Raw genomic sequence first — 13,700 nt, 5'->3', positions numbered from 1 at the left:
TTGGTTCGAATCCTGGGCGCGGACATGGCACTGCTCATCAAAACCACGCTGAGGCAGCGTCCCACATGCCACAACTAGAAGGACCCACAACCAAGAATATACAACTATGTACTGGGGGGCTTTGGGGAGAAAAAGGGAAAAAATAAAATCTTAAAAAAAAAAAAAAAAAAAAAAAAAAAAAGAAGAAGAAGCCCTTGACCACCCTTTCCCACTCTTCCATCCCACCTCAGCGTCAGACCCTTTGGACTGGCCCTGGCTGTGGACCAGAGACGGCGCCTCCAGCAGTCCTGCCCCTGCAGCTCAGCTGGCCTGGTGGCCAAGCAGGGCCTCAATAGTGGAAAAGTAGAACACTGCATTTTGAAATGCTTTATTGCCTTCTTTAGTGATCAGGAAGATCATGCATATTCATTATGGGACATCTGGGATGGTGACAGAGAGAGACCAGCGGTGACCTGAAATCTCGCTCCCTGAGATTCAGCCCTCTTGATGCTCTGGCATGTGGGGCAGTGAGTGTGGGCGAGCTCCTGTCTCTTAGCATGATGCTCGGGGTGCTGGCTGTGCAGGCCAAGGCCTGGGCTGAGCTGGGGCTGTTGCTCTGGGCCTCAGTTTCCCTGCTCTGCCATGGGATGGATAAATTGTCCCTACCTCCCAAAGTTAGTCAGAGAAGGGCCTGGTGCAGTGTGAGTATGATCATCATCAGATTTTAGTATGTGAGTCATTGACAGACGACAGTGTTTTGTTGAGGTTGTGAGTGTCTTCATGTCATTATATTATTTTGGATGGCAGCATGAATTGCATTGAATAGCTCTGTCGTGGTTTAAACATCCACCCCCTTTAGCAGGGGTTTATTTCTGCTGTTAGAAACCGTGGTCACAGCAGTGCAGGCTCTCTGGACAACTTAGGGACATGCCCCGAGGAGGCCAAGGCACACAGCATCAAGTCTGGGGCCAGGGGCTTGCTGTGGCCATCCAACTGCGGAGCTGTCCTTACTGCCTTGTCACTGGCTTCTCCTGATTCCACGGAGAACGGCCTTGTGCACAGACAGTGCCTGCACCATCTCCTCGGGACCAGTGCCCAGCAACGGAGTTGCTAGTTCAGGGTCAGCTTGTAGACTGTCTGCCCACAGCCCTACGGCCAGGACGCACGAGGTCATAGCCTCTCTGCCCGCTGCTTCAATACGTGCATCTGGGGATTGTTGTTCAAAATTAGGTTCTGCCCATATGAGCTTCAGAAATGGTTTGTTCATCCTTCTTTTCAACATTTGTATCTTTTCAGCTTTCCTCATCTTCTGTTCTCCTCTTTTTCCATGGGGATGTTCATAGTTTTTGATGTGTATGAGTTCTTTCTATGTAATTGCCATCACATCTTTATCCATCATATCACACTCACCTCTAGTTTATTTGCTTTGAAACTTTCTTTAGTGTATTGATCTACCGAAGTTTAAACACGCATATGGTAATGTCTGTTAGTAACTTCCTTTGGATTTTTTCCATTTCTTAGAAATTTGTTCCCCATCCTAGGAACAGAAGAACATTTGCCTGCTTTTTTCTTTTACCTTTTAAGAGCTTTAATCCTTTGGGCTTCTTTGGTGACTTGTGTTCATTAGCGAGTCCTGAGCATGTGTCACGTGTATCTCTGGGTACACGCTGGTGGAGCATAGCCAGGGAAGGGACACGTCGGTGAACCTGTGCTCATTGTGAAGTTGGCAGGGGACTGTGTAGCATGGGCTTGAGTTACTGCTTGGGCTGGAGGTGAGCCCCTAACTTCAGAGAGTGGAACCAGCCCAATTCCAGGCCCATATTCTAAAGCCTCCTGAATATCAGCTGGTGCTCCTGGCTCCCTGTTCTTGCCCACTGACCTCACACCGTGTGGTTTTGTGATATAGCTTTACCGTGTGCTGAAATGTACACCAGAACCAGTCCTGCTTTGCTGCCCACTTTATCAGAGTTTGTGGTTTGGCCTGACTTTTCATTACTTTATTAGCTTCCCAACTATCCCAACTATGCATCCTCCCCTCTCCCCAACCCGCCCTCCATCCTCATTTATGAAGAATGGGCACCTTGGCTGTTCTGCCGGGAGGTGCTGTGTTCTTGAGCAGTCTGTCTCCTTTAAAGGTTTGTACTTCACAGAGTTTCTAGGTATTTCTTCATAAAGTTAGGTATTGCACATATAGTTTTTTTATTTTTTAAAGATTGGCTCCTGAGCTAACATCTGTTGCCAATCTCTTTATTTCTTCTTCTTCTTCTCCCCAAAGCCCCCCCAGTACATATTTGTATATTCTAGTTGTAGGTCCTTCTTGTTGTGCTATGTGGGACGCCACCTCAGCATGGCCTGACGAGCAGTGCCATGTCCGCACCCAGGATCTGAACCTGTGAAACCCTGGGCTGCTGCAGTGGAGCGCAAAACTTAACCACTCAGCCATGGGGCCAGCCAGCCCCTCACATATAGTTTTCTTGTTATTGCAGGTGGGATGCTTGTATTACGTTTTTCACAGATGCTGCTATAGTGGAGCAAAGGCCCTCAAGACTGTACATTTATTTGATGTCCTGGTGCCTCCCTGAACTCAACTGTACCCTCACCTCCCACATTACAACCACACCACCCCTCCCCCAGCCCAACCCCAGGCAGCCATGGGATTGTTCTCCTATGATACGTCAGTTCAGCAATGCCACATGAATGGAATTATGTAGTATATCTCATTTTTAGGTTGACTGTTTTCAGTCAGCATAATTTCCTTGAGATTCATCCAGGCTGCTGTGTTCCACTGGTTTGTTCCTTTTTGTTGCTGGGGGTCTTCCGTGCTACGGATGAGCCAGTGTGTTTAAAGTTACCCATGGGAGGACAGCCACATGGCTTCCGATTTTTGGCTATTGTAAATAAAGCTGCTGTGAACATTTGTATACAAGCTCTTATGTGAAAATAAGTCTTCATTTCTCTGGCATAAACGTGGAAGGGTTCTATTGCTGGGTCACAGAGTAAGCTCATTATTTGCAATTTATTTTTACTAGAATAAAGAGGCATCAGAGAATTGTGAGAGAGGATATTTTAATGTTTTCAGACAAATTATTTTGAAAGATTCACTTTGAAACATTGCCTACACTTTGTTGAGTAATGGTTCTGTGGGCAGTTTGGATGGTTTCCCTCCAGCAGTGCAGACTTGGGCAGGCAGTGTCCTGGACAGCTCGGAGGCAGCCCTGGTGTCCCCCAAATTCCTTATTACCTGTCACATAGATTTAATCTAGAACCTCTGACTGTTTGGGACAGTGAGTGGACTTGTGTTATTTCACTGACTTAATTTCTTGTCAACAGAGGAAGCTGTTGAACCATTCACAGGACAAGCCCAGCTCTGCCTGTGGTTCAGGCCTAGGTTAGGCTCTGTGGGCTAGGGCATCGGGCAGGTGCTGTGGCAGGAGCAGCCCTGAACACCGACGGAATAGGCTGTGGTCAGATGGAGACTGAGCGGGTAGGCTGTGGTCAGTTGAAAGAGCAGGTGCTTCTTGTCCTTTGCCTCACTCTTGCTTTGTGATCATCTTAAGCATTTCGGAAGGTTCCGCCCTCAGGTAAGACTCTGGGCTCCTGTCCTGAATCATAACTTCCTTCTCTCCTGTGCTCGCATTTCTCTTTGAGAGGAGGGTCTTTACCTGTGGCTAATGTGCATTGAAATCATGGCACTACCCACTCAGCCTGCACTGTCTGCTTCACATGTGGTGGGAACTTGTGTGATCTTCAGGGCACTAGGGAGGGAGTGTCCACACTGGGAAGGGAACGTCCATTCCCGTCCTCTTGACACTTGAGCCTTCACTCTCAGCCACGGCACCGTGGGCAGTGGTGGGTGGGTCTTGTTCTCAGCGAAGAGGCGTGGGAGGGTTTCTTGGACCAGCATGGTCATGTGGCTCTCCTGTGGAAAGGGAGTGGGGTTTGTGGGTGCTCTCACTGTGCAGGGGTGCCTGTGCTTGAGGCATCTGGGGGAGAGTGGAACTAGATGACACCTAGGCTAGGTGCCCACCCCCAGTAGTTCAGGATGATGCTGGGAATGCCACTCCATTATGCATTGTGCACACGAGCCCCTGGCCAGGGTCTCCCAGTGTCCAGCCCCTCACCCCCCAAGGAAGGCTAGCACACAAGTCTGCATTGCCCTCTCTGGGCAGAGTGGTGGACGCTGCAGCTGCCAGACTGGTCACTGCTGCCTGCAGGACAACTAAGGGCCTTTGGGACAGTTTTTCAGAAATGTCCTCTGGGAACTGAAAACCAAAATGTCCATGAAACCAGATACTCTGTCCATCATTTCCCCTTCCCTTCTAGAAACTTCAGCATTGGCTTTTTTCCTGAGCAAGTTAGACTGTATTTTTGAGGAAGATATGATGGCTGTTTGTACTGGTGGCCAAAATGGAAGTTCTGTAGTGATGGCCACACCTGCTCCCAGGAAACTGGTGCTTTCCCAGGCTTAGACTCTGGGCAGGCAGGCTTGTGGGTCTGAGTGTGTCTCCACACACAGCCCTGTCATGTGATGAGTGGCTCAGAGGCATACTGGGAGATGTTATTCTTGTGCATCCCAGGAGACTCAACCAAGTGCATCCTGGGAGATGTCATTCCTAGTGTCTCTTGGAGAGACACCTGATGCATCCTGGGAGACGTGGCCCAGTGCACTCTGGGAAATGTGGCTCAGGGAATCCTGGGAGATGCAGCCCAATGCAGTGAATGCCTTAAGCAATGAGTTTGTTTTTTAAATTAGTGTAATTCATTACTTATTGAAAGACATATCTTCTCTGCTGGCTACGTGATGATTTTTTTTATGGACAGATTATTTCTACTTCTGCAGAGATGCCTGGGTTCCTCCTGTCCCTTGGGTGCATACTCTGCCAGCCCTGCATTGGGGCTGTGGCTTCTGGGGGTTCAGTCATTTCTCCCGCCTTGCAGGCTGGTTTGTCCTTAGGCGGTTGGCGTTAGACAAATGACATACTGTCTAGAGAGAAGGGTATTTAAATTACATTGCTGGACTCCAAGTTGCCAAAAGGAAGCCCTCTGGGGAATCTTATATATTTGACATGCATTTACAGTGTGTAATTGGAACTATGAGAAGGGTTTTTGTTCAGAACTCTTGAAGAGTTTCCTTATTTTAAACCTGTTGAATCTAGAGAGTTGTTAGTCTTTGAATTTTTTTCTTTGATGATGACTTTTTATAAAAGTTGAGGGCAAAGACTGTTTCTACTCCATATACCACCCCACCCTCCCAAAGTTTGGTGATTGCCCAGGTGCCTGCATGGCCACTGAGGCTGGTATGTCTCTTGTCCTCCGGGTCTCTGGATGTCAGAGCTGGAAGCCCGGGGCATCCTTTTATACAGAAGAGATTGGAGAAGGCCTAAGACGTCAGGTGGCAACCATAGGCCCTGTCCAGGAGCAGCAGAAGCAGGCCCAACCCCATCCTTTTGTCCCCAGGTCACAGCTCTTACTGCCACCTTGGCGTGAGTCACAGCCAACAGGCTTGTTTTCCAATTTTCTTGTTAAAGAAATCCATTATCTTGCTTTCTCTCCTTCTGGGCTGCTTTGCTTTCTGCAGATCAGATCCTCTCCAGTGGCCTGTGAGGAGAGCGTCCCCTATTGCTCTGGCGGTGACTGCCTGGTCCTCTCCTGGACCCCGGCCAGCAGCAGGCCTTTGGAGGGCACTGGCAGCCGCTTCTCCTGCACTTGAGTGTCTTTCACTCATGTTCGTTGCGGGTGCTCTGGAGGGGTCATCAGAGGTTTCTGAGCAGGATAACGACAGGATGAAGCCTTTGAGGACTCTCTCTGTGGAGGACTGGGGTGGAAGGTGGCCACGGGGCTCTGCCAGGCTGCTGTGGCCACGAGGCTGTGTGAGTAGGTAGGATAGCAATGAGGCCAGAGAGGCCCAGGTGGGCTGGCGTCTCGACTGCTCTGACCTTGCGTACTCTCTCACAGCCCACTCACAAACCAATCTCTTTTAGCTTCTTGAAATGGAGAAGTGCGTCAGGTGGACTTGTGTTTTGACCTATGAGGCTGTTGATTTTCCCAACAATATAGATGCCAGTCAAACTGTGAGAAGGTCTGTGTACTGTTGAGGCAGATGTCTGTTAGTGGAATAAACACAAATCAGCAATTTGTGTCCTTTTCCTCATGACTAATCAACTTCACGAGCCACAAAAATGACACTTCAGAAAACTGTCTCAGGCTGGCCCAGTGGCGCAGCGGTTAAGTTCTCATGTTCCACTTCTCGGCGGCCTGGGGTTTGCCAGTTCAGATCCCGGGTGCAGACATGGCACCGCTTGGCAAAAAGCCATGCTGTGGTAGGTGTCCCATGTGTAAAGTAGAAGAAGATGGGCACGGATGTTAGCTCAGGGCCAGTCTTCCTCAGCAAAAAGAGGAGGATTGGCAGTAGTTAGCTCAGGGCTAATTTTCTTCAAAAAAAAAAAAAAGGAAAAAAGAAAACCATCTCATTTGACTTGGGAACAGACAACTGGGCTCTCTGACCTGGGGTCAGGCTCTGAGGGTGTGATGGGAGCAGCTCCCACAGCGGCTCAGTGACCTTGGGGCCTGAGCGGGTTGGGGCTGGGGGCTGTGTCCGTATGGAGGTGGGCTTCTCCCAGGTGGCACCGAGCACTGCTAAGTGTAGTCATTGGGTATGATGTCTACCTGAAGTAGACATCGAGTGCTGACCGCTGTCCTTCGTAGTTGTCTGTTTTGAAATTGATTTTGTCTAGTGGACCGATAAATTGGGACTCAGCAGTTAGCATCCACATTTCCCTCAGGCTATAGAATTGCTGAGTGGTCTCCCCCGGAACTGGCTGGGTGGCTGTGTTCAGGCGACGTTTCTAGGGAATCTGGCAGTGATACTGCATTTCCATGGTGCCTTCCTCCTAAGGTGCCACAGCCTATTAGTTTTCACATCCATTGGGCCATGAATAGGCTCCCCATTAGCACAGAAAGTGAATATGAATAACACTGGAAAACTAGGAGTAGTTCCAGATAAACAAGGATGTTTCTAGGTAAAACAACGGAAGATTGATTTTAAGTATTACAGATTTGGTTTAGTTCAAGTTGAGATAATGATTTAAAAATCACTAATGAGATTTAACTACTTTAGCTACGGCAGCTATGGTGGTTCCCTCTTGTTTGCTCCGTGAGTCTTGAGTGTACGTGATGTTTTTTGAAGGTAAACGCTAGACATTTGCAAGGAGTGACAGCTATTCTTTCAGAAAACTGAGCTTAGTTTCTGGTGTGCTGATTGAAGGAGGCAGACCTCTGTGGCTCCTGCTCAGCGAAGGTTGCCTGGCACTCCTAGGGCGTGACGCCAGGTGCAGAAGGCTCCGGGGTGCTTTGCTGCTGGGAGGGGTGGCTCGCACCCGGTTGCCCAAGAGAGATGTGAGGCCAGTGGAGAACTGGCGTAGGGGTGCTGGGGGACTGGTAAGAGGCAGACGTGGGAGCCAGCTTGTGTGGCCTGTTCTGCTCTGGAGTGAGTTGTTGGATAGACCAGAGGCTGAGAGTGGGTGGTGGCGGGGGTGGTCCAGTAGTGATGGAGGGGCTGGGTGGGGAGAAGCTGGGGTGGGGAATGGTGGTATCCTAGGCAGAGGCATGCCTGCTGTGGGTGGGACAGACCTTGACTAGACGCGGGGAAGCAAGGAGGGGCGGCCCTGGGATGACCGCCATGCCCTGAACTGTGCCCAGAGGATAGTGTGGCCTTTGGCTGAGGTGGTTCATGTGGAGGAGACAGCCTCAGTTTCAGACGGTGTGAAATTTGAGGGGCCTTTGGCACATCCCTGGTGGGGTGTCCTGCTGCTGTGGGTTAAAGAAATGAGAACTTGGCAAGAGAGTGGGGTCCATGTTTGGGGTCCTCAGCATGCATAGACGAGGAGTGTGTCCAGCTCCAGGCTTGGGTGACCTCGGCGTCCACAGTGGGCACCCACGAGTATCCTGTCGCTCTGTCAAACCTTTGCGTGCACGTGCCCTCCAGACTCAGGAAATCCTGTGAGGAAACGTGTTTCTTGAGTTCCTCACTCCTGGTTGAGATGCATATAATTAACAACATGATGTCTTTGAGCTTTTTATTTTGGAGTACATTTATTTTATGTAATTTTAAGTAAATATATGGGAACATTTTATAATTTTATTGAAAATAATCACTGTATGTATATAAAGTAAATTCTATAGAACCAAATCCATTTTTTTCTTGCTATTTATATAGAATCAAAAATCCTGGGGCCGGCCCAGTGGCGCAGCGGTTAAGTTCGCACGTTCAGCTTCTGCGGCCTGGGGTTTGCCAGTTTGGATCCCGGATGCGGTCATGGCACCACTTGACAAGCCATGCTGTGGTAGGCATCCCACATATAAAGTGGAGGAATATGGGCACAGATATTAGCTCAGGGCCAGTCTTCCTCAGCAAAAAGAGGAGGATTGGCAGCAGATGTTAGCTCAGGGCTAATTTTCCTCAAGAAAAAAAAAACCCAAAAACCTTAGATGCAAAAAGGCAGAGGAGAAATTTGTGTATAATGTTCGTAGTCTCTCTGTTGCTTCTTTTGATTTTTCACCTGAGACTGTATGTAGGGACATTTTCCTGGAAGGTAGTTTCTGTGGTGCTGGCTGCATGTGCAGATGGTTGGTGCTTCGTTTGTCTTAAATCTATACCTGGAGCATCTTTTCTCAGACTGTTTGCAGACCACAGTGGTAGTATTGTTAGGTTGAAGTGTGAGTGTGAAGTGTGAGGATCAGGGGTGCTGGAGGAACGAGTGTGCTCACAGTGTGCACCAGGATCTTGGGTCAGACCTGGTGTGTCTGTGCTGGGCAGGGGGGCCCAGCCCAGCCAGGAAGGACTGGTCTCCTCTGGTGCTGCCTTCAGGTCACATGGTGCATTCCGTGATTCCGTTTCTCTCCCCACTGGCTGTTGCTGCATTGTCGTCTTTGCTCAGTGGTTGGTCTCTGTTGTTGTCTTGTGCTGACTGACCTCACACTCTCACACGTGGGTCTGAGAATCCGACGACGATTGGTGCAGGAAACACCTGCCCCAGTGTGGGAGCTGCTGCATCCCAGTTTTACCCTGGAAACCTCTGCCAGGTCAGCGACATGTGGCCCGAGGCGCAAGGCTGCCCAAATCGGGAGGCTCTGGCCGAGTACACGGATAGAAGGGCGTGACCTTATGCGGTTGCCCATCCAGAAAGGCTGCGGACGTGCTCTCCACCCTTCCGCTGTCTCACGTGGCATCATGGGCCCATATGTTGGTCCTCGGAAGCGGTTCTGCCTCGGGGCCACAGCCCCTGGGAGCAGGGACACGTGGTCACTTGGTCTCTGAGGACAGGTGCTCGTTTTCACTTTTAGTGCTCTTTGTACACCCGAGTGGGCTGTTCAGCGTTCTTCATGGCAGCATCGTTGTCTGCTTTGGATCAGTAAGTTGAGACTTTTGGCTTGGTTTTTCAGAAAATTCTGTTTAGTGTTACTTTTAAAAAATTTGTATTCTATTTTTGGGTTGCAAATTAAAAGTTGTTCTTAAGCTTTTTTCTATTACATTTTCCTGTTATAGTCATTTTAAGAGGCTTTTTAAAAAATGTGTATTTCATTTATGAAGTTAAATTCCCTTATACTTTTTAAACTCTACGCATGAATATATTTTATTCTTTTTAAGTAATTTATGTGTCTCTAATAAGCAAACCCTTCCCAAGTACTTGAAATACACAAATCTAATAAATTTAAGAGATAAATAGGGTAAAATTTTAGCTCCTTTAAACATTCCAATACTCTCACCAGGTGTCTTAAAATTCTCTAGTACCTTTATATCAACAATCACATGTGCAATATTAAATTATTCAGTTAGACATTTTCAAATGGCCCAGAAAGATAATCCGTTATGTGCTTCAGATTACTGTAAATATTACAGATATTTAAATAATGAAACATACCTAGATTATTCCTAAAGTTAACCCAGAAGTAACCCTGGGCTTGATTTACTTTATTGTCCTCGTTCTCAGTTCAGAGGCCCCGCGCTTACAGATGCCCTCTGTGCAGAGCGAGCCGTCTCCTCTCCCCACGACATTGCTCCTCAGATGGGAGCTGCTTCTGGACAGAGTTAGGAGCTGATCTGTCTCTAAGGGTCCGTGAAACGAGCCTGCAGGGCTGGTGTCCCCTGGGCTCAGATGTACTTTCCTTTCTGAAGGTGTCCCTGCTGACAAGGCCCGTCCTCCTGCCCCGCTGAGCTGTGGTGCTCTCCTTGCTCTCTGCCAGCCGCCTGCGTTCCGCGAACCTCCTCAGGCTCGTGGGTACCCTTCAGTGGGCACTTTCTTGCCTCTCTGTAGGAACTTGTACTTTTTTGTGTAATTTGGGGGCAGCTCTTAAGAAACTTTTTCACTTGATTTGAGTTGGTGGACTTCTGTCCTTCCAAATGTTTTCTTTCTGACAGGGTCATAACTTAGAGAACGTCTTTGGATTGGAGTACGGATCGTCGTACCCGCCTCTGTTTGGTGTGAGGTGCAGACAGAGCCGTGTTGTGACAACAGATGCTGCTACTTAAACCTCTCGTGCTGCCTCCACAGTCCTGTCCTCACAGTCTTTGTCTCCTGTGCCCAGTTGTCGCTGTGATCCTGAAGGCGCTGATCTACGAGGAGAAGCGGGGTGCCTGCAGTGTGGGCGCCAATGTCAGGGATGCTGCCTGCTACGTGTGCTGGGCCTTTGCACGTGCCTACGAGCCGCAGGAGCTGAAGCCCTTCGTGGCCGAGATTTCGAGGTAAAGCTTGTTAGGGTTGTGGGAGGATTGATCCATCTCTCTTGTTGTCCCTGGATTGCCTCCTCCTGGTGGCAGTGTGTGTGAGAGACAGCCGACATGGGGCCTTTCCCATAAGTGATGTGCTAGGAATAGTACTGGTGAGCTAATTATATGATTTTAAAGGATGGTCTATGAAAAAGAAGCAGCTTGGGATTATAATCCTTTTTTTGTGGGTAAGCAGTTCAAACCAAGTGTTTAGGAGGAATGTTCTGGAGGCTTTGGCTGGCCTGTGGTTAGCAGATCCTTAGATACAGGTAATCTGCATCTTGAAGGTTGAGGAAGAAACACAGGTGGGCGGCACGTGAATCCATCAGGTGAGTCTGTCTGTTCTACTGAGAGAGAAATTCTGGAAATTCAGCTGTTACCATCTTTACCTTGGAAGGAGTTCCTTGGGAATGCTCTGGAACGCTGGGAAAGGAAGCCTTCACGCTTTTGTTGAGGGGCTAGGTGTTGTACAGCCTAAGCCTACTAATTGTTATGGACACAGATGTCCACTTGTGACAACATTCACTAGCACGCTTATCGTCAAGACCCTTGAAATGAAAGTCAGTGCTCTTCAGAACAGCTCTGTGAGGTAGGAAAAAGTGTATTTTCTCTGGTTCCTGTGAAAGAATGGAAACCAGCAGGCTCTGGGCCCCCCCAGAACCCTGTGCAGACTGCGGCAGGCCCGGTGCCACCCTAGAACCCCGTGTAGACTACCACAGGCCCGGGGCTCCCCAGAACCCCGTGTAGACTGCGGCAGGCCCAGGGCCCCCCCCCAGAACCCCGTGCAGACTGTGGCAGGCCCAGGGCCCCCCCCAGAACCCCGTGCAGACTGTGGCAGGCCTGGGGCACCCCCAGAACCCCATGCAGACTGCGGCAGGCCTGGGCTCCTGAGCTTGTGTTGGGGCTCTTGGCCCCCTGGTTTCAATGTGTGCGCCTCGCTGAGCCCCCAAGGGCATCTCGGCTCCTGTGATGTCATGCTTCATTTTCAGGATCTGATGTTTCTTTGCTTGTGAAAAATGCAAAACAGATGTGTCCCCAGTGTAGTGAATTTTTACGTTAGCTTTTGTACTCTGATCCATTATGTTTGGACTGAAATAAGTTCCTTTGACTTGAAGGAGGTCAGGTCTCATTTCCTGTTTATTAAGTAGCCAGAGGAAGGGTGCTGAGCACAGGGTAGCCACTGCATTAATCATGGTGCGTTACACTTACCTGACGACCTTTACTGGGAAATGGGTTTCAAAATTAAGCTCAGGCTTTGGGAGCTCTGTCCCACAGCCTTTGGGAGATGTCACGCTGAGATCCATGCTGACGCCTGAAGAGAGTGTGTGTGAGACCCGCAGGTCTCAAACCAGTTGCACAGCCCTACTCTCTGCCCCGGAAGCCTTCACTTCCTCCAGCTGGGGTGTACCAGATCCTCCACCCAGGCGTTCCTGAGTGCCAGCAGCAGCTGCAGGTTCTGCCTGGCAAGCAGCACACTGTGAGGGAGCAGCCGAGGGTCTCCGGCCCCTGCAGCTCCTCCAGCATGGGTTCACTGGGCCTGGAGGGTCATTTTATTCTCCCTGGTGTTTCATCTCACCAGAGATTTCTAGGGTCGGGAGAGGGACCTCAGGCCTGTTTACTGACCAGGAAGTGTGGCCAAGGCCTGTATCTCTCAATCTTGACTTACATCAAAGCTAAGCCCACAGAGGAGCCTGAGGATTCTGAGCCCTGTTCCAGGAGATAACGTACTTCCAAGGAAGTCGTAAAGATGACTGACTCTTCCTACTCTTGTCCACCCTTGGGAGGGGAAGGGCGGAGCGAGGGACAGTGGTCTTGTGCAGATGTGGTTGTGGATAACAGCTGGCCTGAGGCTGGGAAGGCCCAGGGTGGCAGAGACCAGGTGCCTGCACCTCCTCCCTCACTCCTCCCCGAGGGCCCTGTCTGCTCCTGTTCTTCAGGGAGCTAGGGCCAGGCTGCCTGGGGAGACTGCCAGCTCCGGGGCCCTGCCCGCGGGCGTGTGTTCCCCTCTCCCATTGTTCTGACCGTGAGCTGGCTTTCTTGGTTGTTTAGTACGGCTTTAGGGAAGGTGCTTCCTCTGCTTTCTTGTCCAGCTCCTCAACTTTTTGGAAGTTGCTTCTGTAACTAGAGAATGAAAGCAAAAAAAAAGGTATTTTTCTTATTGTTTATATCAGCAGTCACAAGACAATAACATTTGTGTAGATTGCTACTGTCTCATTCCGTTTCTGCGGCAATGCTGTGAGCTGGGTAGGTGCTGGGTTATTCCCATTCCGCTGAGGACGAAGCAAGGGACAGCGCTGAGGACGGTACCCAACCTCTGAACCTCAAGTTCGCGTGCCCGATGGCCAGCAAGCCAAACACTGAGATGGACAGAGACTATTCAAATTGGCCAAGACAAGTAGGTGGGAGCCTGGGTTGTCCCAAATCTGCCTCCCCAAGAACAGAAAGGCGGGGTGGGGGTGGTTTATAGAGCTGAGGGGCTTCGGGGAGACAAAGGAGTCACTCCCTAAAGGCCCCTGGGCAGTCTGACTTCCGGGCTTCAACAGCTACTGAGGGCCGGCCCTCTGGTGATGGCCACCTCCCTGAGGACGTTCTCTTCTACAAAACAAGCTCACTCCTCGAGACCCAGTGGCCCCTTGAGTTAAACAGGAAACCAGCAAACTGGTTTAATACCTACAGTGACCCTCAGGTACCGGGCTTCGAGGATGCCTGCCCAGAGTCTCAGGGCTGATGGTGCTGGTCGGGCCTGGAGCCGTGGCGGATGCCTGGGCCCGTCTCTGCGCCACTGTACGGTACTGCCTCTGCTGAGAAGCCCCGACCACCCACTGTGAAGGCAGACATGCGACTGTTCAAGAGAGCCTGGCTCCTTAGGTGCCCATTCTCGTTTCAAGGTGGAAATAATCCTGACTCAGCCCTTTCTCAGTTTCACTTTCGTCTGAGAGCTGTAGACTTAGAGGGA

The 13,700-nt window shown here is 50.0% G+C and overlaps 1 protein-coding gene across 16 annotated transcripts in view; it reads left to right on the top strand.

The window, feature by feature from the left end:
- The window catches only part of TBCD (tubulin folding cofactor D), a 191,288-nt gene that overhangs the window by 94,836 nt on the left and 82,752 nt on the right, over positions 1-13,700 (top strand). For all 16 annotated transcript variants that reach the window (XM_070561247.1, XM_070561245.1, XM_070561238.1 and 13 more), the window contains one exon: positions 10,564-10,720. In XM_070561247.1, the coding sequence (XP_070417348.1) occupies positions 10,564-10,720 (157 nt within the window). The remainder of the gene's footprint in view (positions 1-10,563; positions 10,721-13,700) is intronic.

The sequence above is a fragment of the Equus przewalskii genome, chromosome 10 (genome assembly GCF_037783145.1).
Source record: "Equus przewalskii isolate Varuska chromosome 10, EquPr2, whole genome shotgun sequence".
In the NCBI taxonomy this organism is placed as follows: domain Eukaryota; kingdom Metazoa; phylum Chordata; class Mammalia; order Perissodactyla; family Equidae; genus Equus; species Equus przewalskii.
Note: the sequence above shows the minus strand (reverse complement) of the source record. Positions and strands in the feature narration are given on the sequence as shown.